Source organism: Psammomys obesus, unplaced genomic scaffold (assembly GCF_907164565.1).
Source record: "Psammomys obesus unplaced genomic scaffold, mPsaObe1.curated_primary_1811, whole genome shotgun sequence".
In the NCBI taxonomy this organism is placed as follows: Eukaryota; Metazoa; Chordata; class Mammalia; order Rodentia; family Muridae; genus Psammomys; species Psammomys obesus.
In genome coordinates this window covers 7594595-7619791 of record NW_026591816.1, presented here as the reverse complement: position 1 = coordinate 7619791, position 25197 = coordinate 7594595, and the positions used below count along the sequence as shown (strand labels likewise).

General features: G+C 42.3%; 1 protein-coding gene across 1 annotated transcript; it reads right to left on the bottom strand.

Moving 5' to 3' along the window:
* Positions 1-111: 111 nt before the first annotated feature.
* Nemp1 (nuclear envelope integral membrane protein 1) lies at positions 112-24155 on the bottom strand. The gene is made up of 9 exons (XM_055612102.1): positions 24011-24155; positions 13927-14048; positions 12837-13056; positions 11789-11861; positions 8766-8859; positions 8208-8322; positions 6941-7166; positions 6001-6174; positions 112-5314 (listed from the first exon to the last, which is right to left on the bottom strand). The coding sequence occupies exons 1-9, from the start codon at positions 24132-24134 to the stop codon at positions 5149-5151; spliced, it is 1314 nt and encodes a 437-aa protein (XP_055468077.1). The 5' UTR covers positions 24135-24155; the 3' UTR covers positions 112-5148.
* Positions 24156-25197: the final 1042 nt, after the last annotated feature.

Here is a 25197-nt window from a genome sequence, read left to right as displayed (position 1 = left end):
CACATTCACACACGAAAGCACATACACAAAAAATTAAAATATTTTAATTTTAAAAGATGACTATGTACAAAGTATATAAAACTTTATTAAAATTAGGATTATTTACAAGCCATAATAAAAATTAAAAAAAATACACAACATCAGTTTTTCTTACATTCCTTAACATTTATTACGTATTAATGACAACTATTTTATCTAAATAACACTAAGGCATTACCCACAGGCTAAAACTTACCTAGTAGTTTCTTAGCCCTGTTATTTCAGTATCAATCCTATAGGCATGGAAACTGTTGCCACTGCAAGTTGATAGGCTCTAAGGTTCACATCAGGGGCAATCTGTCCTGACAGTGATGCTCACGCTGCCCACAAGTTCAAATCAACAGTGATGCTCACACTGCCCACAAGTTCAAACAAGTGACTTCACCATTTTCAAGTTATCACCAAGAGCATGAAAGAGGAAGCTAGGCATGGTGGCTCACGCCTGCAATCCCAGCAACTCAGCGGCCAAGACAAGGCTGCCATGAGTTCGAGGCTAGCCTGGGCTATATAGTGGTACCCTGTCTAAACAATACCAGGCCCCGAAAAAAAAAAGTATAAAAGAAAAATGACACAGTTGTGTGATCTCCATGACCATGTCTGTCCCTGCTGAGGTTAAAGGACTAACAGTGACATTCACATGCTTTGTTTAGTCCCCATGGCTTCTAGGTCCTGCCATGTAAGGCACCTAACACTTTGCCTTCCTGTTTTGAGACTGGGTCTCCATTGTTGCCCCTGCCAATTTCAAAAGTGCAGACTCAAGTGATCCTGTCACTTCAACCTTCCAAGTTCAGGCACACACTATCATGCCGGACTTTCAAAGCACCTTTTCAAGGTAGTAACCACAGGGACTGCAACAGCAACAGAATCCATAGTTACCTCACTAAGACACCACAAAAATTGCCAAAGTTCTCCCCAAAGAAATACTTTCTGCTATGTGAATACAAGCAAAGGAATTAGGCATACTTGTTGTGTGCATCGGCTCCTCTGTGTGTTTACCCTTTGGTTTCAGTGCCTAGCTAAGGCAAAAAGCTCAGTAAATCTGCCCCACTGTCCTCCCTTGCGTTCAGAAAAAATTCTTAGCATTCAAATATAGACAATATGCTAGACCTGAGAAAGAGGACTACTAGAAGGGCACTTAGTTTTCTGTACTCATACTTCAACTTTTACCATTCAGTTCATAAGAGTTATCAGGACACCGCTAGGGACCATGTTAACACGGGAGTCCATCTCAGCTCATCTTTTTTTTCCCCCTAGAAATAGTAAGGACAATTATGCAACCCATGCCCAAACCCTTCATGGGTATCCAGGCCTGTGAGGATTCTCTGGCTGACTTGGGTAACCCACACCAAGTAGAGTAAGCTAAAGGAAGTACAGCTGATTAATAGCGGGCTATGCCCTAGGATGGGAGGTTATATGCTTAGAGGGCAACAGTGGGACTCAAAAAACTATCACCAGCAAAGCACCACTGTTGACGTAAGAATGTGGGTGGGGAACTAGCTCTTTTTTTTTTTTTTCTTTTTTTGAGGAAGAAAGGGTTTATTTCAGCTTACAGTACTTCCATCACTGAGGGAAGTCAGTACAAGAAAGGTAGGCAGTAAACTGGAGGCAGGAACTGAAACAGAATCCATGGAGGTATGCTGCTTATTGGCTTGCTAGCCATAGTTTGCTCAGCTTGCTTTCTTATGAAACCCAGAACTACCTGCCCAGGCATAGCACCACTCACAATGGGCAGGGTGGACCACATAAATCATAAACCAAAAAAATGTTCAACAGACTTGCCTATAGACCAATCATAGGAGGCATTTTCTTGATTAAGATTCCTTTATTGCATATAACCCCACCTTGTGTCAAGTTGGCCTAAAAGCTAGCCAGAAAAATTTCCTTGGATTTGGTAATGGAATTTTAGGCATGAAGCAACAACAACAACAACAACAAAACTAGCTCTTATCAAAGCTGCTCACTTTTTCTTGGCTTTGGTCACTGTGTTCTCATGAGGAAAGAGAACTGTCAAGTTTTATGCCAGTTGCCTCTTGTGTTCCCAGCAAAGGGAAACATGTTCCATAAACTCTGGTCAGACCAATTAGATGCAATCGATTTCCAATACTGATGAGACCCTGAGCCCTGGAACCAATTTAGGGCTTGATGGTTGCTGAGCAAGACGCTGACACGGCAAAAGACAGGGCTCCAGTGTCCAGCTCACTCCAGTTCCCCCCTTCAATCACAGGTGAGACAAGCCTAAGGGATGAGACTGAGCTGAGTCAAGCAGTATCGGGGCACACAGAGGCTCAGAAACACCCAGCAGAGCCGCACAGGCAGCCAGGTCAAGGATACACAGCATTCAAAAGAGGCCCCGTCCTTCATGCCTGAGAGCAGCGATCACAGCACTCAGTTCTCCAACTACCAGGGGGCGGGTAAGAAGATGAGCTTGCTTTACTCACCCCAAATTCAAATACAGTTTTAAAAATGGCCTTGAAATGAAATCTATATTTCACAGGGAGTTAACCACACAGAAGAGAGAAATCATTCACAGTGATTTATAATTAAAATAAAAATATAAGTCAGACGCCTCCTCCATTTGGAGGAGTGATCTGGGGAAAGGCACCAAGGTCTCCCAAGAACTAACACCACTTATACAGCTGAATTCTTTTTCACATTAAAATATATTAGGTAATACATGTAATTTCTAAAGAGAAGGCTCCAAAATAGTGCATTCTGGAGGCCTTTGTTGTTAGCAATGGGCTTTGTTTCTGTGATGCCAGGAGTGAACCCAGCCCTGTGCCTGTGCGACAAGCACTAAACCTGAGCTGTGTCCCCACCCTTCAAATGCTTTGACAGCTCTTTGAAAAGGGACAAATTTTTACCATATTCATAATTCACAAAGACAAAAATGTTCCTTACTATTGTATTCTACAGCTTTAACCTATAGCATCTGCTCAAATAATGCTCATTTTTCCATTTCTCCTTATTACTTTCTAACAACTGAGGTAGTTGTCACTTTAGGACAATTTAAGGCTATGGGGAACATTGGTTGAAATACCTAACTGGCCACCTGGAGCAGTGTCTCAGCTGACATTTTGGATGCTAGCAGTAGAGCCCAGGATCTTTCAAAATGACATGCTGACAGCAGGTCTGAAGACGCCGTATGAGCGTCCTGAAAATACCACCTTCCTCATCAATGATCCTAAGACAGTGAATCTGAGGCTGTACACCCACGTGAGCAAGCACCTACCTCCCTGGCTGAAGGAATTAAAAGCTACACACTTCTTCCAATGTGATGGTGAAGATCACAATGAAAGAACCAAGCAAACGGCAGAACCTTGAGAGTCTGCTTCCTCATAAATGATATTGCCAGCTCCTACAGGTATCTGCAATGGCAAAGTATTCTGAAGCTAACATCACTGCAGCAAGAGGCATTGTATCTCTACAGAAATGGAACTGTAAGTATAGTAAATTCTGGGGGATCGCATCTAATGCAGACAGCTGAATGAACATCAGAGACAGGAAGCACACCTCAGAGTCTAGTCTCTGCCATGGAAAGTGTGACAGCTACATAACTAAAATCATATAAAAAGAAACCTAATAGATCTGGGAGCATGCAGGTGCTAACAAAGGCTAAATGGGCAGAACAGGCATATAAAAGATGACAAGGGACAAGGAGGTAAGATTGGTTTTGTTTTGTTGTGGTGCTAATGATCCAATCAGGGCCTCTCGTGCTGACCCAATAATGTCCTACCACTGATCTACATCTTCAGCCCTGGTGCAGTTTCTCGATTGTGTAGTAACTCAAAAGATATGTCATCTGGCTGGGGGGGTGAGGGGCGGTAAACAAGACTTCTCTACCCAGTTATAATGGAGGAAAGCAAAGGGAATATACATATGTGTGTGTGTGTGTGTGAAACAACACAAGAAATTTGGCATGCCAGCCAGTGGTGGCACACACCTTTAGTCCCAGCACTTGGGAAGCAGAAGCAGGGGAATAACGTCTCTGAATTTGAGGACAGCCTGGTCTACTAGGTAAGTTCCAGGACAGTCAGGGCTACACAGAGAAACCATGTCTCAAAAAAATGAAAAAGAAGAAAAAAAAGAAGGTTGGTACAGCAGCATAGGCATAAAATTCTAGCACAGAAAGGCTGAGTTAAAGGACCAGACTAAGACACAGCAAGACCCAGAGCCAGAAAGGAAAAGTAAAAACAAAACTGTTAGATGCAAAGGGAATCCAGTGTTAGAAAAGAAAAGGGAAAGAGTAAAGAAGGAGGCAAAGAGGAAAATGAATCAACTTCTGAACTGTATATACTCCACAAATAAGGAGCAGATCCTTCCTGAGTGGGAGAAATGAGTGGTGAGAAATGCCAGGAGAGAAGTGCCAATGTTAACAAAATAAGAAGCTTGGGAAGCCGAACCTACAGAAGGGCCAGCAAACATTTCTAAATGGAGCAAGCTCAGAATTTCAGAGTCGTGAGAATCCAAGGATCAACAACAACAGCTCTAGGGGTTCTCATGGAATATCTATACCAATAGATATCTGGGGTCAGTGGGGTTTTGTACTCTGGAGAACTTATTGGTTCTAGAACACGGATTTGTTGCATTAAAAAAAATACATGTGCTTAAAAGAACAAGACAGGCAACAATCTTTTTTCTTCAATAGCTAAATCAAGGATTGTTATAAGGATCCACTGAAATAGAAGCAGAATTAAAAATGGCTCAGACTCTCTTTAGAAGGTGCAGCCTCTGTCTGAACCCATCACTGCACTTAATATTCATTTTTGAGGGTTTGTCAGTGACAACGTTGCCAGAAGTCAGTGAACTTTCAAACAGGAGCTACCATGTCATGCTGGCCATGGCCAACCAACCTCTTCAGGCACAGAAAGTACAGCAAGCACTCAATTGCCGGAAGCAAGCTACCACAGCACTCACTATCCTCCAGTCTTCCTCAGGGATCCCTTGGAGACCACCAGAAGTCCTGCAGGAGGGTAGCCCACTCAGCCGCTCATTGAGTAGGGCCCCTGTGCCCTCTCCAGGCTGTTACAAAGGCCTGGGAGAACTGCATAGCACTTACAACATAGATCATCAAGGCACCATGTCCATCTACACAAAATAACCGGCTGCCATCTAAGTCAGGAAGCTGTTCTGTGTGAGAGTAGGGTACTCTGAGCTCTCCTCCTCTGAGGACAGCTCCTCATCCTGGGCAATTATGCTCCCTAATCCATACTCCTGCTCGTGAACAGAAACTTCATTTGGCGTGAGGTGAAAAGAACCTTCCACAAAGTCGGCGAATCTGCAAAAGAGAGGGATGCTCATCAGGAAGCTGCCTGTCCTTCCCAAACAACTTCCAAAGTAAGAACTGTCTGAAAGGCTCCGCATGCTTGCAGTTCAAATTATACTGCATCTGACTGCAATTACTACCCTTACTTTGGCAGACAGATACACTGAAGCAAGAACTAGGCAGGAAACAGGAATGGGATCAGAGGCCAACATCCCTGGCACTCTCGTCCTGCCTGACAATTACCACCCTGTCCTTTTCAGTTATGAAGTGCTAAGGTTCCTTGAGTCATCGTATTCCTGATAAGAGAGGATGAAAGTATTACAGTTCTTTGCACTTATGGCCCTATAAACTTTATGTTATCATGATTCCAAATTGAAACTTCACAGATTCTTTGGTACAACTATTCCCAACCAAAAAGAGGAGAGGGCAAACTCAGACAGCCATGTCAAACTTTCAAGGACCTCACTTAAACATGGAACTACAGTCTTCATAAGTTAATGGTATAATCAAAACGAGGTAACTGCCATGGGGAAACAGGAAATTGACACAATGACACAGGTAACTTGCTCTTGACTACTCCTAGGTAAGCAGTAATCAAGGGGCAAAATATAACACATTTATCTGCAAGTATGATCTCTGTCAGAACTCAAGGTCATTAACTGTCCATAAATACTTGGCTTATCAGGCCAAGAGTTTACCTTTTTGGAGACTGAATTCGAGATATGGTCTTCCAGGCAGAGCACTCTGGACTGTTACAAAACTCTCGGAGCTCCTGTAAAGCCTTTTGGGTCTCTACCTCTCCTTGTATCCGATATTCTTCTTCTGTCAGGAGGCGAGGGGGGACAGGCTTTTCTGCTGCCTTGCACATCCTTCTGTGCTCAGCAAAATAACATCATGAGTCATTAATCATATCCAAGCCCTTCCTTACTCCACTTGTTTCAGGAGAGCAACCACACAGCAGACAGACTAAGCATTAGAGTCACTACCCCACCTTTCTTCCATGGACACCTTTCATTAGAGTGTACTCCTGACATACCCAACTATAAGTGAAAAACCAGAGTAGTCAAACTCACTTATTTTCTAATAAATGACCAACAAAATATTTATTTTCCAATAAGTGGAAAAACAACAACAAAATGATGTTATAATGTCGTGGTTCGTGACTCAAGTTCCCCAGACTGACGGTACTGTTTTGATTATCTGCAAGGGAATAGCCACTGACAACCTCAGAATCCAGGACCATTCCTTATTTACTTTTGCAAGAATAACATGTGTGAATTACATCTTAAAATAAGATTACGATTTTTGGAGCAATCTGACAATTGGTATGAAATGACCTGAAATTGGAACCTGAGGCCTGTGGTACAAACAAACCCTCATATAATTTGCACCACCCAGTGGTAGCAGGAACACATGACACTTTACTAGATGCTTTTATTTTATAAAAAAGAAAGAAAAAGAAAGAACGAACGAATCAAAGAAAGAAAAAAAGGAATATACTCAACTGAAAAAGGAACAAGGGTGGAAACAGCAGTGATTCCTCACTTACAAAGGTTCCCAAGAAAAGCTCTATATCCTTTTGCTGCAAAGTGAATCCCATGTCTCACATCAACACAAGCCACACTGCCTTTTAGTCACCTGTAGGTGATGTACAGCCAGTGAATAGGGTACTCCAGGTTCTTAGTACACAGTGCAACGATGATAAGAGCAAAGGCAATATGTGGCATCTGGATGCTGGAATACATGAAACCCAGGCCCATCAGCTGCAACGTCCAGGTCAGCAGGTTGATACTCCGTTCATTCTCCAAGGGCCCATACTTGTAGCACACTGCAAAACTCATGAATCCAACTGTGAGGATGTAGCCTGTAAGAAGTATCAGAAGACGTCCCTTTTCAACCACTGTGTATAGAAAACAGTGGTAACTTCACTAGATGGCATCTACTGAACCGCAAAATTAGACAACATCTGTACTCAATTATTTACCTATTTTGAATTCTCAGGAAATAAGTTTTATTCACTGTTTTTTACATACATACATACATGTATCATTCTTATTCTTTTTGTCAGAAACTTATTTACCTCAATTAACAAAGGGGTTGAAGAGATGGCTCATAGGTTAAGAGTACTCAGGACTCTCCCAGAGTACCCAAGTTCAGTTCCAAGCAACCACATGGGCCGCTCATAACCACTTTTTAACTCCAGCTCCAGTGGAGCTGACTCTACAGGACCAGCATCCAAGTGCACACACCCACACATACATAGAATTACTACTAAATCTGTTGTTGTTGGTTTGGGTTATTTAGTTTTGTAGTGGTGGTTGTTTTTCGAGACAGGGTTTCTTTTTGTAGCCCTAGCTGCCCTCTGCTTTCCAAGTGCTGAGGCTGAAGGCATGGTGTGTACCTGCCTCTGCTTTCCCAGTGCTGAGGCTGAAGACCTGGTGTGCTACTGAAACTAAATCACTTTCAAAAGCTACATGTTAGACATTTCTAAAAGTCCATGTTAATCCCAAAATATAAATATGCATATTAATGTTCTCAGATAATAAACTGAATTCTACCTGTGTGACCAAAGGATTACTACTGTATACAAGATTCATTGCAGTTTGCTATCTTAAGGTCCCAAAGCATATTTAAATTAACATTAATAAAGCCAATGTAAGTTTTTAAATTTTGCATATTATAAAAATAAACACCAGCAAATTAAAGCTTCATCTTTATCAACAGCACATGAGTTCAAAAGATGTTAAGGAGACAGTGGTATCAGAAATAAGTAGAAAATTGTAATTTCTACAAGTTAATCAAATGGTATTAGCTACCAACTCCTTGTTAGCAGGCAACATCTTCTCACAGTCAAATAACCAAACAATCTATAGTCACAAAGGAAAGCCAAGCCAATAATACTTACTTAGAAGATAATGCCAATAGCACCTCCATATCTCTTGTAAATTCTTAAAAACTAACTGAATGAGGTACAGAGAAAAGGACCAGCCTCCTACCAGGATGACATAAATGGGACTTCTCTAGACAAAGTAGAAATGAAAGCAAAAGTTACAAGGCTTTTATAAGAGAAGAAAATGGGACAATTTTTCTTACAACTCTACCTACTCAAAATGCATAAAAACATATCTCTTAAAAAACATGTGCTTTCTACCTAAAAGGTTCAGCCGCAAGGAGCACCAGGCAGATAGATGCTAAGTAACTCAAAGCCTAACTGCGCAATTAGAAACAGAGAGCAGCTCTCAGTTCCCACCGAGCACACGATTCTAAATAAAGAGTCTGTATGTAATCGGGCTTTTAGTATTATCATATAAGTGCTTTTCAGAATTAAAAAAAAAAAAAAAACAGGATGGATGCTGACTCAGCAGCTATCAATGCAAACGTTCAGTGTCCTAAGACTACCCAAGAAGACAATGCTACCCTCCAGCTTTCTAAGCTAAACACTAGAAGGAATCTGACTACTTACCTTGGGCATAAACTTGGAGAGCATAAAAATGATGATTAACAGAGAGGCCACGATCCCCACGCTCATCCCAGTGGAATAGTAGAAAATCTGACTCCTGCAGAGAGAATATTCTTCTTGACTATGTAACAGCATAAGTTATACAGAGCACTGATGAAATCACAGCTGCTCTAGTTAAACTGTCAAGCTTAGAGGAGGATCCACCCTATTCAAGGCTGCAGAAATGTAGACCAATGTGCAGCTGATACATTAAGAAGGTAGTATCAGTGAGAACCTCTCAAATCTCGCTCCCATGTCCATGCTCTCCAAATCCCAGCATGGAATAGACACAGAGCATAGAAATCAAGCCAGAGCTGACTGGAGCTTGCTTCCTGCTGGGTGGCTTCACAGCGCCAGAATGGACTATGCAGGATGCTGGGGGAGAACTCTCAGTAACAGACTCACTCAGCTGTGGACCCCATGTGCAGCAGTTCTGACAGGCCACACAAGACGAGCACACTGCAGAAGCCCACTGGAATCTTCTTCAAGAGTAACCAGTCACTTTAGGATGCCATTGCACAGGAGAGAATTCCTATCTGGTGAGCAATCCCATCAAAAGCCCATGGCTGGGAAACCTATGGACCCAAGTAGAGAGCTACTGCTCTTCTTTTGCTAAAGGAACACAGCATGCCCATCAAATCACCTCCTCTGCTCTGACAAGGTTCTTTTCGCAGTGGTCAGGGATGACTGCAGAGATTCATAACTGGTCAAAGCACCAAGAATAAATGACTTTTGAATGGGGTAACTGTATGAGCCCCTCTAAGGCTTAGGAACATTATGGAAGGGGGGGGTCAAAGAGTGCAAGAGCTGAAAGGAGGAGAAGAGTGGTGGGAACCTAAGTGCCAGGCATGACATACATACTGCACTTATTTTTATAGTTGTTTTTTGAGGCAGTTTTATGTAGTCCTTGCTGTCCTGGAACTCATGCACATCTGGATGGCCTCAAACTCAGAGATTCCCCGACCTCTCATGAGCCACTGCACCCCCACAACCCACCAAGAACTTGTACAGTTATTTACTGGGTTATAGGAGAGGGAAATATGGTTTCAGTGGTGCAACCTGTGGCTGTAAACCTTCATCCATGTTGTAAAAACAATCCTAGGGAAACTCAATGTCATACATATACATAACAACAACCAACCAACCCATGGAGTCCATTTTGTGTTGGCCAATTACTCCTGGGTGTGAAAACTGCCCTGGAGTGTGGCTGATGGACCCACAACCCTCCCTTGAAGAAAGCAATTTTCCCTTTCCAGCAGAAATCAATTGCAAATAGTTTCCTTTTTAAAAATTTCTTTAGTTTTATTTTATGTACATTGGTATTTGACTGCATGTGAGAATGTCAGGTCCCCTAGAACAGGAATTACAGACAGTTGTGAGCTGCTATGTGGGTGCTGGGAATTGAACTCGGGTCCTCTGGAAGAGCAGTCAGTGCTCTTAAGTGCTAAGCCATCTCGCCAGCCCCTGCAAATGGTTTCCTAGTTAAAGGTGGAACTTTGCGCCTATTCCCCCTTCTTCATGCTGTGATTTTGACTGGTTTGCACTTGTGTGTGACTTGTTAATATAGCCATAGTCTCTGAGTTCATTGGTGTGTCATTCACTACCTCTGGCTCTTACAATTGCACCTCTTCTTCTACATACACCCCTGACCCTTGAGGGAAGGGAGGGACTAGATAGAGACAGCCTACCTAAGGATGAGCCCAAAGTCTTTCACTTTTCTGTGTTGGTCTCTGTATTAATTACCATATGCTGCAAGAAGCAGCTTCTCTGATAAGGTTGAGTGAGGCACTGATCAGCACTTTGTCATTAGGAGTCATTTTCCTGCTATGTTCTTTTAGCAGAATAATTGTAGTAGGTTTTCCCTAGGCCTATGACTTATCTGGTCTCAGGTTCTTGGTTGCTTCAGCAGTATCAGGTAAGAATTTCATCTCAAGATTGGGCCTTTATACTAGTGCATGTCAGTTTTGCCTATCATGCTAGTAGGTTTCTAAAAAAAGGAAATGAACTGATGGTTGTCTCCTTATATCTAAACAGCATGAAACTCATCAACGTATAATTTGGTAGCAAATTCACTGTATAAATCCCTACACTAATGCTGGGCATGGTGGTACACACCTTAATCCCAGCACTCAAGAGGCAGAGAAGGCAGATCTCTGAGTTCAAGGCCACCTGTGTGAAGCCAGAACAGCCAGCACTATTATACAGAGAAACCTTGTCTTGAAAAACCAATAAAAAACAAACAAACAAATAAATAAACCTCTACAGGAACATTACTTCTAACTTGGTAGTCAACTGTCTAGTACTAGGTAACTCAAATTAAACTAATGATGGAACTATCTAATAAGAAAGCACATTAATCAACAATCATATTCAAATCAGTGAGAAAAAAAAATCTATTTTTAAAATATTCCAGCAGGACCAGAAAGATGACTTGGCTGTTTCACCTCCTTGTTGCTCTTCCAAAGGAACTGAGTTCTGTCCTCAGCACCCATGACAGACAGCTCACAACTCCCTATAACTCCAGGTCCAGGGGACCCGATGTCCTCTTTTGGCTTCTGCAGGCACCACATGCACATGGACAGAGACATACAGATACACATTAAAAAAATACTGGATATGGTGGCCACACCTTTAATCCCATCACTTGGGAGGCAGAGGCAGATGGAGTTTGTGGCCAATCTGGCCTACATAATGAGTTCTAGGCCAGCTAGCACTACATAGTAAGATCCTGTCTCAAACAAACAAACAAAATAAATAAATAAATAAGTCTTAAAAACATCCAAGCAAGCTGGGCATGGTGGTACACACCTATCATATCAGCAAGTTCGAGGCCAGCCTGGCCTACAAAGCAAGTCCAGGACAGCCAAGGCTACACAGAAAAACCCTGTCTCAAAAAAACAAACAAAGCAAAAAAGCATAGATCCCAGAAGAGGAACTAGCAGTACTTAAAATTCTTATGATATAAGTTTTGTCAAGTTTACACCTACCTGCTCAACAAGTCTCCGCAAAAAAATAGCATAAGTCCAAGGAGGAAAACAAGAAAGAGTTTGGGGTCAAATCCTGAAATAAATAAAATGTTTGCTTAAAAGAAGAAGACTCAGTTAAAGTTATTATAAAAGGTAACATTGATATTATTGTTCAGCTAAAGTAAAGCAAACAGCCAACTAAATAGCAGTGTAGATACCACACAAATCCTGGGCACCAAACATAATTAGGTTTCTGTCTAATGTGTATTCTCTTGAATATCTTATTTCTATTTTGGCTTCCTCTACTAGGATTTTTTTTTTTAAATGCTGAACTAAATTAGACATGATACCATCATAGCTTCACACAGTTGCTCAAAAAGGAGTCTCTGCATTTTGGTTTCAGGGAATTTCAGAGATAGGCCTAGAACTTTGGATGTAGTCCTTATGTCCTCTACCTAGCATTCTTCTTGCCCAACCACACCTCTGACTTTGCTTCACTATACAGCCCTGTGCTGAAAAAGTCTATCTGCCAAACATATCTCACTCAGGACCAGGAAGCCCAAGCAGGCCCCTTGGTGGCACACCAGATCATCCCGTGGCTTTTATGTCCAAAAGAAAAATCTTCTCCAAGGACCAGTCAATAAGCTTTAAACTACAGGGGTCTTCATCTTTAATTATGACTCCACAAGTACTCTTTTGTGAGTTACTGATTTTACTGTTCAGCTTTCCTGTCTTCAAATACAGGCCTGAACATAGCAGCACAACTACCTTTGTCAAGAAGTCTCCAGAAGGCATGAATACAACTGACTGCCTCCAGTAGCACTGACCATATCAACTTAGGGCCTGCCCAATTCTAGGCAACGAGTTACTGAGGGAGACTTTTAATGCTACCTTAAAAGTTTTAGGTGGGGTGGAGACTCCCTAAGCTGTCAAGGGCCGTGATATAGTCTAGATTATAATAAAAAAACTGCACAATCCTGGTCTGACTTCCCTGTCTTACTAATTTTACCCTCCAAAGCTTTGTCCCATCTCACTAGAGAATCCACCAGAAAACAGAGGTGAGACTTACTCCGGGTCACTATGACACTGTATTTGGTGTCCTTCTCTATAATCTCAACTTTGAGGCAGGTTTTTGTGCTGTACAGACCCACGTTAACATAGGTGTCATTCAACTTCTCTTTTAAAAAAGAAGAAAAAAGGTTCCAGATACTAAACTGCTCTAGCTCCTTCAGCTTCTCCTCACTGTCCACCTGGGTGACTCGGACCAATTTGGAACTATTTACCCGGATCTGTAACATAAATGAGATTAGAATGAAAAAGTAGGAAATTTTCATAAACATAATTTTTAAAACCCTTACACAGCTAATGCGCCATGTGCCAGTTTCCCACAAAGCTTACCAGAAATGCACAGATGCAGCAGCAAAACATAATTTGGCAAATGATACTGCTCTGATAGAGGCAGCTGCTACAATTTCTTGTTAACATGGTCTGAATCTACTATTAAGCCAGGAGGGGGGAGGGAGTTTCCAAGCAGAAAGGGTTATCAATACAGCTATTTATGAGATCATACAAAGCAAAGACCTGGAATATTAAGAAAATTGCCAGTCATACACAACCCAGAAAACTGAAAATGTTTCCCATAATGACTGGCTGGGAAGTTCAGTGCATTATTACAAATCACTGATTATGGATAAATGTTGGTTATAATGTGCCCCAGATACAGTACGAATTTTCTATCAGAAAATGAAAAAGGAATTTTAAAAAGCTCACAGCCCCAGCTCTCATGTTGTTGATGTGAACAGCAAACACCCTCATCAGTGTCCACATTTATAGCAGCATCTTCAAAAGGCCAATTTTGTTCAATCACTATCACTCCCAAAGACTTGCTTGCTGGGTGACTTAGCAGTGTTATGAAATAAAAGAGCCCAAAGTCATTCTACCCAGAGGAAACTTCTCTCACAGAATCAAAATAGAATGGGAAGCACAAGAAAAGAGTTTACATGCTGACATGCACACCAGATTCCAGCCCAAAGAAGGCACAAGACATTTCAAAGGGGGCATGAGCATGCAGACTACAGGAAGGAAGTTCACCTCAGAATCATAGTACCCTAAGCTGGTAGAGGGAGCTGAGACACCCTGGGGGAGGGGCTTCCCATTACCTGTATCCGTGTCCATATATCATGCCACTTTGGGATAAGTACATTTTTATAACAGAATTGTTGACTGGAATTTTTATCAACTTGGGACTCCTGAAGCATGACCACATTTACATTAATTCCAGCTTTATGAAAAAAAGAAAAAGAAACAAGAAACAAGAATTAAGTATAACATAACAGAACAAGCTTACAACTATAACTCATTTTATAAAAAGAATTAAAACAACTACTTAAACTTGGGCTTAAAATATGAATCAGAAAAAAACAAAAAGACAAAAACCTGAAACAGGAGACAAAATAAGGCAGATTATCTCTGTCCAACTTGCATGTGTGCACACACTCGCTCTCACATGTGTACCTGTTTAGGACTGACTACAGGATATCAAACATGCTAAACACATACCCTATCACTGAGCTACAACCTCAACATTTAATTGTCTAACTATTACAAATAGTTAACACTACACTAACACAGAATGAATAAAAGCTACTTTTTAAACTTTACTTTATGTGGATGTATGTTTTACGTGTGTGTGTGTGTGTGTGTGTGTGTCTGCTCATTATGTGAGTACAGTGCCCAGAGGCCCTGGGAACCAAACCTGGGTCCTCTGCGAGAGCAGCCAGTACTCTTGGCTACTGAGCCATCTCTCTTGCCCTGTAAGAACTACTTTTCTGAACAGACTGCTGTCTGCTTCACTTAACCCTCCTAAACAATGCTGTGTAGTAGGCATTTTCATAATCTCTATTTTATATACTCATGCCCAAGGAAACTAATGCCAAGGAAACTGACACCCAAGGAAAATTCCCAGGGTCATACAGCTAGTCAGGAGTCGGTGACACTCACATCCAAGTCCAACTTCCACCTTCACCACACTCTTCCTGTCTGACAACAGGTAATTAAAGTAAGCTACAGTAACCCACCACTTGTTTCCTCCATGCCCCTTTTCTCAGAAGGGTGGAACTGGAAGTTTTGCTGGGGTTTCTCAAGAGCCCACTGAGTGGATACTAAAGGACTGCAAGGCAGCTGTCTCGCTCCAGCTGCTTTAACAGCCAGTGATTATCCATCACTCCTCTGACTCAAACAGAAGACTCTGCCTCAACTTGTGTTCATTCTTAGTAACTAAAAATTTAAGAGAAACCACTCTCTGACATCTTCCCTTCTTCAACAGTTAAGTAACTTTTTCCTTTGTAGTATTAGAGATTAAACCCAGAGCCTCTATTCTAACTATTTCTTCATTGAATTTCTATATTATGCAGAACATTTTTAAAAATATTTTGTTTTTACATTTATTTTTTGTGGGGATGAGGGAGGTATGAGTGTGTATCTAAAGTATACAACTGAGGATCAGAGGACAACTTGATTCTTTCCTTCCACCATGGTAGTAGCCCCAGGTATCAAACTCCGATAATCATGCTTGACAGCAGGAACTCACATCTAAGCCATCTTCAAAACCCTGTGCAAAAAACCTACTAAACAATCATAAAATATCAATTATTTATTATTTCTTGTTAGTTGTTAATTAAGAAATATAATTATCAGTGTGGTTTTTTTAGTATAAGGTAAATGGATTTAAATAAGAAAAAAAATCTTGATCCAAATCCAAGTCAAAAATTATCCACACAAAAAAGCATTAATGATCTGCATGGTGGTGCATGCCTCTAATTCCAACACTCAAGAGGCAAAAGCAGGAGGATCTCTGAGTTTGAAGCCAGTATGATCTACAGAGTGAGTATCAGGACAGCCAGAGCTACACAGAGAAACCTTGTCTCAAAAGTAAACCAAACAAAACAAAAAGCAAAAATGCTCATGAAGCTAACATACTTTTTAAAAGTAATTTCCTTATTAGGTTTTATTTACTTTGGTGGGGGGTGGGGAGCCTGGCACAGCGAAAGTGTGGAGGCAGAGGACAACTTTCAGAGTCATTTCTCTTGTGCCACCACATGAGTCTTAGGGACTGAATTCAGGTTCTTCGACTTGATAGATAAGCACCTGTACCCACCAAGCAATCCTTCCAGTCAAAACGATTTTAAAGTGAAACTAAGACTAATGTTTCTTTTCATTGATGAGGATCCAACCCAGGGCTTACTTTACAGGCAGGCACTGTCCGTCTGAAAGATGCCACTGGGCCCAGACTAAAGTAATATTTAGCCAGAAGCCTAAGTCACAGCAAAACATAGAAAACAAAGCTGTAATTCTCCATGGCCTTGGATTAGACAGTGGCTTCTTTGATAGGATCCTAAAAGATATGGAAGCCAAGAAGCAGACTGAGGAAACCATTGCTTCCTACCAGCACCAGAAAAGAAGAAAGGAGAGGGCAAGGGGAGAGGTGGAGTAAACTCATGGAGGAGCTACATCCCAGAACCCACGTAAATATATCAGTGTATGCACCATAATCTCAGCTCAGGGAAGTCTGAACAGGAGGGTCCCAGAGGCACCCTGGCCAGCCAGCCTAACCTAACTGGTGAGTTCCAGGCCCATGAGAGACCCTAACTCAAAAGAGATGGGCAATGTCACTAAGGATGACACCTGAGGTGGCCCTCTAGGCTGCACATACACTCACACAGGCACCCACACATACATATGCATGCATAAAACTTTACAGAAAGCAAAACTTTTCTAATGCAAAGATCACAAAGAACAAGAGAAGACTACCCCAGGAAACAGGAGGGCACATCTTCAACCATGCATCTCACAATGAAACAGCTGGACAGATATACAACCATTACAATAACTCCCTTCTTTTGTCCCCCCCCCCCCTTTTTTGAGCCGGCCTCATTTGGTCTACACTGGCCTCAAACTCACTGTGCAGCTGCAGATGACCCTGAATGCCTCTACCTCCCAAGAACTGGGATTACAGTCAATATGATACCACCCCAGGCCAACCCAGGTCTTTAAATACATAAAAGATGTAAATTGACCTTTCTCCAAAGAAAACACATAGAGGTACATGAAAAGGAGGCTCAAATCATTAGAGAAATAGAAACCAAAGACACAATGAAATACTACTTCATACCTCCTAGAATGGCTACAGCCAAAAAAATGCTTGGGTGCCAGGCACAGGTGCCTTTAATCACAGCATTCAGAAGGTAGAAAGTGGACCTGTGAGTTGGAGGCCAGCTGAGTTCCATACAGCTACATAGTGAGATCCCACCCCCACCCCACCCCACCCCACACACACATAAGGCTTAGGGCCAGAGATTTGGCTCAGCAGGTAAGAGTGAGTGATTGATTGTCTTGCTGGTCTAATACCTGAGCTTGATCCCCGGGACAGGCTGCAAACTGTCCTGTCCACACACATTGCACACACCAGCACACACACACACAAGATGGATACATTTTAAATTCTTTTTTAAGAAATTCAGTAGCATTAGGTTGGCTGGGAATATGGAGAAACTAGGACCCCATATACTGGTGACATAAATGTAAAATGATACAACTGCTTTTTGGTTGTTTTTCTGGAGAATAAAATAATACTTTAATAGTTCCTTGTACAATTCCAGAAAACTGAAAACATGTTCACACAAACACATGCACTTGAATCTGTATAAAACCTGTCATAGCAGTATAACCACCAAAGAGTGAAAAACACCCAAAATGCTGTTCTACTAATGAGTAGATAAACAAAATATGTATATCCACACAATGGACTATTACTTAGCTCTAAAAGAAAATGAAGTATTAGAGCTAGCTACAAGGTGAAGTGGTTACAAGCATAGGCTGCTATTCCACAAGACTTGGTTTCAGTTTCCAGCATCCACACAACCAATAGCACACAACCATCTGTAAGCCCAGTTCCAGGAAATCAAGTGCCCTCTTCTGGCATCTTTGGGCACTAGGCATGCACAGGGTGCATAGACATGGAAACAGAGTATCCATATAAATAAAATACAACAACAAGCTTTTTAAAAGAAATATGCTACAAAATGGATGAATTTTGAAAATACGAAAGAAGCAAAAGAAAAAAAAAGCCATAAGAAGAAAATGGCAATGTACACTTAGGATGGATTCATAAAACATCTGGAAGGAGCAAATGCAGTGACAGGAAATAGATTAGCAGATGCCAGGGATGGAGAGAAGATAGGAAACTAGGGACTGACTGATAAGGTTTACAGAGTTTCATTTTGGATTGACTAAAATATTCTGTAATTAGACAGTCACAATACTGGCACAACACTGTGAAAAATACTAAAATCCACCAAATAGCATATATAAATTAAAACTCTATTTTGAAAAAGCAGGTCTCGCATATGACATCAAAACAGAAAGGCTAAAATAGAGAGTACAAAGAAACAGGGGGGAGATGGAAAGAGAAGAAATTATTTTCTTGTTTGAAAATACCATAAGGAAAATTAACTCAGTGGGCTAAAAAGAGCAACCTGGAGGCTGGCAAGATGGCTCAGAGGTTGAGAGCACTGGCTACTCTTCCAGATGTCCTGTGTTCAATTCCCAGCAACTGGTGCCCTCTTCTGGCCTGCAAGCATACACACAGGCAGAATACTATAAAAAATAAATTCCACTGAGTGGCTGGAAATAAATCCCTTAAAAAAAAATCCCATTGAGTGGCTGGAAAGATGACTCAGTGTTTAAGAGTGCTTGTTGCTCCTACCAGAAGATTTGAGTTCAATTCCTAGCAGCCATGTGGGGCAGCTCACACCCGCTTGTAACTCTAGCCCCAGGGGATCCACCATCTTCTTGTGGCCTCTGTGGAACCCTACACACATATGGCACTCCCATAAATGTAAATTAAAGAAAAAGCAAGCTTAAAACTTTATTGATGTTTATCTCCCTGACAAGTTCATATGTAAAATATACACATACCCATAAATAGAAAAATACTTACTTAGAAATACAGATCAAGACATTGTTTCCTTCGGAAGAGCAAAGAGCAGGCTAGAGAGGATAGCCAAGTCTATAAAGTGCTTTCCGTGCAAGCATGAAGACCCGGAGCCCGTGTGGAAAAAGCCAGCCATGGTGGTGTACAACTGCAATTCCATGCTCTAGAGGCAGAGACAAGAGTATCCTTGGGATTTACTGGCTAGCCAGTCTAGCCAATTTGGTGAGCTCCATATTCAATGAGAAATTTATCTCAAAAACTAAGGTGCAGAGAGATTGAAGACACTTGACATCAGCTTCTGGCCTCCACACATACATGTATACAGGCACGCGCACGCATGCACAATGCCATTTATGTTGAGCATGGTAGTGCTCAGTTGTCATCCCAGCTCCTGAGAAACTGACAGTTTCTCGAGAAAGGAAGTTCATCATAAGCACTTGGACAGCCTATGTCACAGTGAGTTTGAAACCAGCTTGAGCTACACAGCAAATCCTATCTCATATTATGTAAAACTTGGAAATAATGTATTTACGGATTCACTGAGGATGGTTTGGCATGGTGACATACACCGTAATTTCAGCACTCAAGAACCAGAGGCAGTACTCATGGCAAAGCTGTATTCTTTCTCCAAATAAAGTGGAAATTTAAAAATAATTTTTTAATTTACATTTTTAAAGAAAGAGCTCCACAATTAACATCCTTTAAAACCTAGTTTGTTTTTTAGCCAGGTGACAGTGGTATGCATCTTAATCTCAGCACTAGGGAGACAGAGGCAGGTGGAACTCTGCAAATTTGATGCCAGCCTGGTCTACAAAGGGAATTCCAGGACAGCCAGGGCTACACAGAAAAGGGAAGGAAGGAAGGGAAGGAAGGAAGGAACGGAGGGAGGGAGGGAGGGAGGGAGGGAGGGAGGGAGGGAGGAACAAAAACAAAACAAAAAAAAAGTAGAGCAAGGAAAAAAAAGTTGAGCAAACATTCAGGAAAACACTCTTAACTGCTAAGCAAAGCCTCCAGCACCGCTTTCTAATTCTTAAATGCCCTCTACTCCTTTCTGTTCAGAAGTAAACCTGTTCAAACTAAAAAGACTCTTTTACAACTAGCATCTTTCTGAAAGACCCCTGTCTCACCCTAAGTTAAACATAGCTAACGCCATTTTGTGGGACACCACTGTTTTGTAAAACTCTGTAGGCTAGATGGGAAACTGAAAAATTACTAAAAAACCCAGCTGTGTTACCCACTTGGGATATCTGCGGTCAGGCTGCCCCAGTCAAACTAAAAACAGTTTGTGTTAATCACCCTCATGGATATCTGTGAGACTGTTCCAGTTAAGATAAGGGTCCTAAGGAAAACAACAGGTGGCGGGCCAAGTTAAGGGGGTCATCATGACTGTTTCGACCACCCAGTTCCTAAAATCCTGGTGTCCCTGCCAAACTTTGACATAAATCGTGGTCTCATGTAAATATACCAATCAGCCCCCTATAACCATGCTTCTCGCTTCTGTACCCACGCTTCTGCTCTAAAACCCTATAAAAACCCCAGCTTTCCACCCAGGGGGGCGCAGCAGGTCCTCCGAATGACTCTACTGCCCCGGGTACCCGTGTATCAAAATAAAAGCCTCTTGCTGTTTACATCCAAATGGCCTCGTTGTTCCTTGAGAGGGGGTCTCTCAGACAAAGATACCCTCCGGGGGTCTTTCATTTCGAAGATTACATATTTTTAGGTTTAGTGTTGTATGTGTCCCTGCAAGCACATGCCACAGTGGTCCATGTGTGCATGTGTGCAGGCGCACAGGTACCACAGCATGTGTGGAGTAAGTCAGAGAATGACTAAAGGAACTGGTTCTCTCCTGCCATGCAAGTCCCAGGGGTCAAACTCAGGTCCTCAGGCTTGGCACCTTATGCCCCGAGCCATTCAGCTGGGCCCAAAACTGCCATCTGTGACCACACAGATGGCCCTAGTTAAACTCAGTGAGTAACTGAGTTTAAAAAAAAAAAAAAAAATAGGAATGTAGAAAAGGACCCTGCAGGGAGGAGCATGGGCTGAGCAGAGCTAAGGGCTGGCTGGGTGGGTAGCAGTGATCAGAGCAGGCTACGCACATGTATGAATTTGTCAAACAACAAATTTAATAAAAGCATTCTAAGACCTAGCACCTTTAATCAGCAGGTTTTGTGAAGGATTATTAAATTACATGCTGGGACAAATAACTATTTGAAAAATGGAATCCATCCAGATCCTCATCTGGCACACCAAACACCAATGAAAATTATAAATTAAAAATAAAGAGGCAGGGCCACCTAGCAAGATCTGTTTGAAAAATAAATAAATAAACTAGGCGTGGTAGTGCACACCTTTAATCCCAGTGCTCAAGGAGGCAGAGGCAGGTGGTTCTCTGTCTACACATTGAATCCAGGACAGCAAGGGCTACACAGAAACTGTCTCAAAAAAATGAGTGAGAGAGAGAGAAGAGAAGAGAAGAGAAGAGAAGAGAAGAGAAGAGAAGAGAAGAGAAGAGAAAGGGAAAAGAAAGAGAAAGAGAAAGAAAGAAAAAGAGAGATATATAAATAAATCTAAAACTGCAGTTCAATGGTAGAGCTCTAATATTGCATGTTTGAGGACCAAGGTTAAACTCTCAGCTCCACTAAAAATATTAGTAAAATAAAAATATTTAAGACTTATCCTCCAAAATAAAAAAAAGTATCAATTCAGCTTTACAGATCTCTTTTTATCTTATTATCATTGTGTATGTGTGTGCATATCCTGGCCTACATGCAGAGATAAGAGGACAACTTTAGGGAGTCATTTATCTCCTCCAATGACAGGTTTCCTGGACTCAACTCAGGTCACTAGATTTGTGTGGTAATTCTTGTTTAACCCCAGAACCATCTCACTGGCCTGGAAATACCTTAAGTAAAAATCCAAATAATGAAACACATATAAATGACCATATATAAAATAAATGTAAAATAAAATAAAAACAAATATAAAAATAAAACTTTTTTTATAAAGGGGGCCAGCACTGGAGCAATGGTTCAGTGGTTAGGCGCACTTGCAAAGGATCCCAGTTCATTCCCAAAACCATCTGTCTACCTTTAACTCTAGTTCCAGGGAATCTGACACCCTCTGCTGACCTTCTAGGCACCAAGCACACATGTGGTGCAACTATATGCAGGCAAAATACTCACACATAAATAAATCCAATAAAATTTTTTTCTTTTTATTTTTTTTAAAGATTAATTTATTTTATTATGTATACAGTGTTCTGCCTGCAGGCCAGAAGAAGATACCAGATCTCATAATAGATGGCTGTGTACCACCATGTGGTTACTAGGAACTCAGGACCTCTGGTAGAGCAAGCAGTGCTCTTAACCTCTGAGCCATCTCTCCAGCCCCAATAAAAAAAAGTTTAAGGCTAGTGTGGTGGTACATGCCCTAGGGGAGGCAGAGAGGTGGATCTCTGTGAGTTCGAGGCCAGCCTGGTCTAAAAAGCAAGACCAGGACAGCCAAGGAAACCCTGTCTTGAAAAAAACAAAAAATAAATAAAAAATAAAAAAAATAAGGAGGGGAAAACAAAGCTCTAAATTTTACTTTACAATTATATAAAAGTCCTTATAAGTAACAGTGACAGATTAACAGTGCTGGGATGTGTGTATAAAGTCCTAGATTTGATTTCTAGCACCATCAAAAAATAATTTTCTTACAAATTTAGAGCTAGGTATGGTGGCATATAGATGCACAAGCTTCTAATCCCAGCATATGGGAGGTAGAGACAGTGGGATGAAAAACTGAAAGTCTCTGATACAAGGGGGCAACCTGGGATATGAAATCCTGACTCAAAAAATTAAACAGTACAGCAAGCCATGAATAAAGGGCATACACACCGTCAAATATAAAATCTGGAGCTGGGGAGATGGTATCAGTATGTAAAGTGTCTGCTTTTCAGACACAGGGACCTGAGTACAGGTGTCCAGCACTCAAAAGCCAGGCAGAGTGGCATGTACGATGATCCCAATGCAGAGACAGGATCCAGGGAGATGGCTGGCCCGCAGTCTAGCCAACTCTCTAGTTCTAGGTCCACTAGGGGAACCTGTCTCAAAAATAGGATAGACAGGGACTGAAACTGACACCAGATACCAACCTTTGTCCTACACATACACACAAGTGCACGACTCCTCCTGAAAGTGCTCAAACACAAGATTTACACACACACACACATGCAATAAACTGCAAGGGTTTTGCCTGCCTTATACCAAACTGTATTAATACTTGCTAAATAGTGGAACGGAAAGGGGCTTATATGAGTTCAGAACTGTGTTTATCTGACTGTCTTCTTTCTCTGGGGTTGCTACTCCCTCCAGTGGAAGTTTGCAATCATTGCTTACTTTCCTATCCACTGTTAAGCAAGGGGTTTAAAAAAACCAGTTTCTTTCAAAACTTTTTAATTTTTCTAGACTGGAGCACAAAATAAGTTTTTTACCCAGTCGAAAGTGGGTTGTTCAGTTGGCCAGAAAAGAGAGAAGAGCCATCAGCTTTGAGTAGGATATCTTTCCTAAGTTTACTCATTCTTTCAAGCATATATTTATGCCTGAAATATGACATACTTCAGAGAGAAATGGTCCCCAGACTTCCTCCGTCTTTACCCAGCAGCAGGTACAAAATGAATGTGCTGGAAAAATGACATACTGGTCAAAGCTGATGGCTCTTCTACCTTTTCTGGGCAACTGAACTATAGTGATTCCAGGGCTGTTAGGGAGGAGTGGTGGCACACGCCTTTAATCCTGGCACTCAGAAGGCAGACGCAGGTAGACCTCCGTGAGTTCAAGGCCAGCCTGGTCTACAGAGCAAGTTCCAGCACAGTCAGGGCTACACAGAGAAACCCTGTTACCAGTGGGGCGAACGTATTCCTGGTGTGTTTTTTTTTTGTAAACTGAATGAGTGCAGCGTTTCCTTTCTCATGGCTTATTTCAGGGCGAAGTGGTCCCCAGACCTCCTCCGTTTTAACCAAGAAATTCAGGGAACCCAGCAGCACCTCGCAACCCTGCAGCGTTTCCCACCAAGCACAGGTCTCCCTTCCCGAGACCGCTGAAGGCTCCGGACTCCGGCTCTCCGGGACCAGCCCCGGGGCGACCACTGACCCCTGAAGCGCCTCCCTCGGCATCCCTCCCGAGTAACGGGCCGCACCCTTGGGATGAACCCACTTTTCCAAAAATAACGCCCTCGCGCGCGGCCTTGGGCAGCTGCTGCCCTAGTGCTACCTGCGACGGAGACCACGCAGCCGGAGACGACAAGGAGCAGCCACGCGGCGCCACAGCCCCTGGCCCCCGTCCGGGGCCCGGGACCAACCGCCGACCGCACAGCCACTTTGATTCCTCCCGCCATGGTTGCCTCACACCACCTCCTCCTCGCCAGCCCCTCCTCTGCAACTGTCCCCGAACAGGCAGCGCCAACAGCCAATCAGCTGCAAGACCCGTCCCCACACTCCAGGGGAGCAGGCGGGGCTTCGCGCGCTCCCGCCTCCCGGCCCCTAGGAGCCACACCTCTTAACAACCCCAACCCTGGCAGCCTCAACAGGAAAATCCCTCCCTTTTACCCGACCTGCTTCCGTCCCCGGTTTATTTACAAGGGAGATTGATGGCGAGGCCACCCAATAGAAATATGAATGGGCGGGGCCTCCTGGACTGTATTTCCGTCGGAACTGTCTCGAGTTCCTCCTAGTTCTTCTTTCCTTTTTACATCGGTGTTTTTATTACAGGCAAGCCGATGGTACCTCTTTCTTTACGAATAAGGTTCCTGACATGACAGTTTTTTGGGTCTTTTGTCTGTCTGTCTGCCTGTTTGTTTGTTTGTTTGTTTGTTTGTTTCGAAACAGGGTTTCTCTGTGTATCTCTGGCTGTCTTGGGCTTGCTCTGTAGACCTTGAACCTCTGTAGACCTTGCTGGCCTTGAACTCATTGGATCCGCTTCCCTCTGCCTCCCAAGTGCTGGCTTGCGCCACCAATGCCCGGCATGTGACAATTTTGGGTTTTTGTTTGTTTTGGTAAAATTACTGACAGCATGTCCTCAAACTTCTGAAAGATTTCGGCGTAAGTGCAGGAATATTGTGCGTTGTCTAGGTTTTATAGTCATAAACAACATTTTAAAATGTAGTCATTGAGCCGGGCTTGGTGGCACACACCTGTAATCCCAGCACTCGGGAGGCAGAGGCAGGTGAATTCAGCGTCAACCTGGTCTACAGAGTGAGTTCCAGGACAGTCAGAGCTGCACAGGGATTACATTATTCTTAATGTAGTCGTAGAGTTGAGAGTGTATCTCAGTGGGAAGGCATGTTAGGTACTAGGCTCTCACTTCGAGCCTCAGCACTACAAAACAAACAAAACGAGGCATCAAAAAAAATTAATTTGTTTTTGGTTTCCTTTTTTGATTGGACTATGGACAAGGCCCTG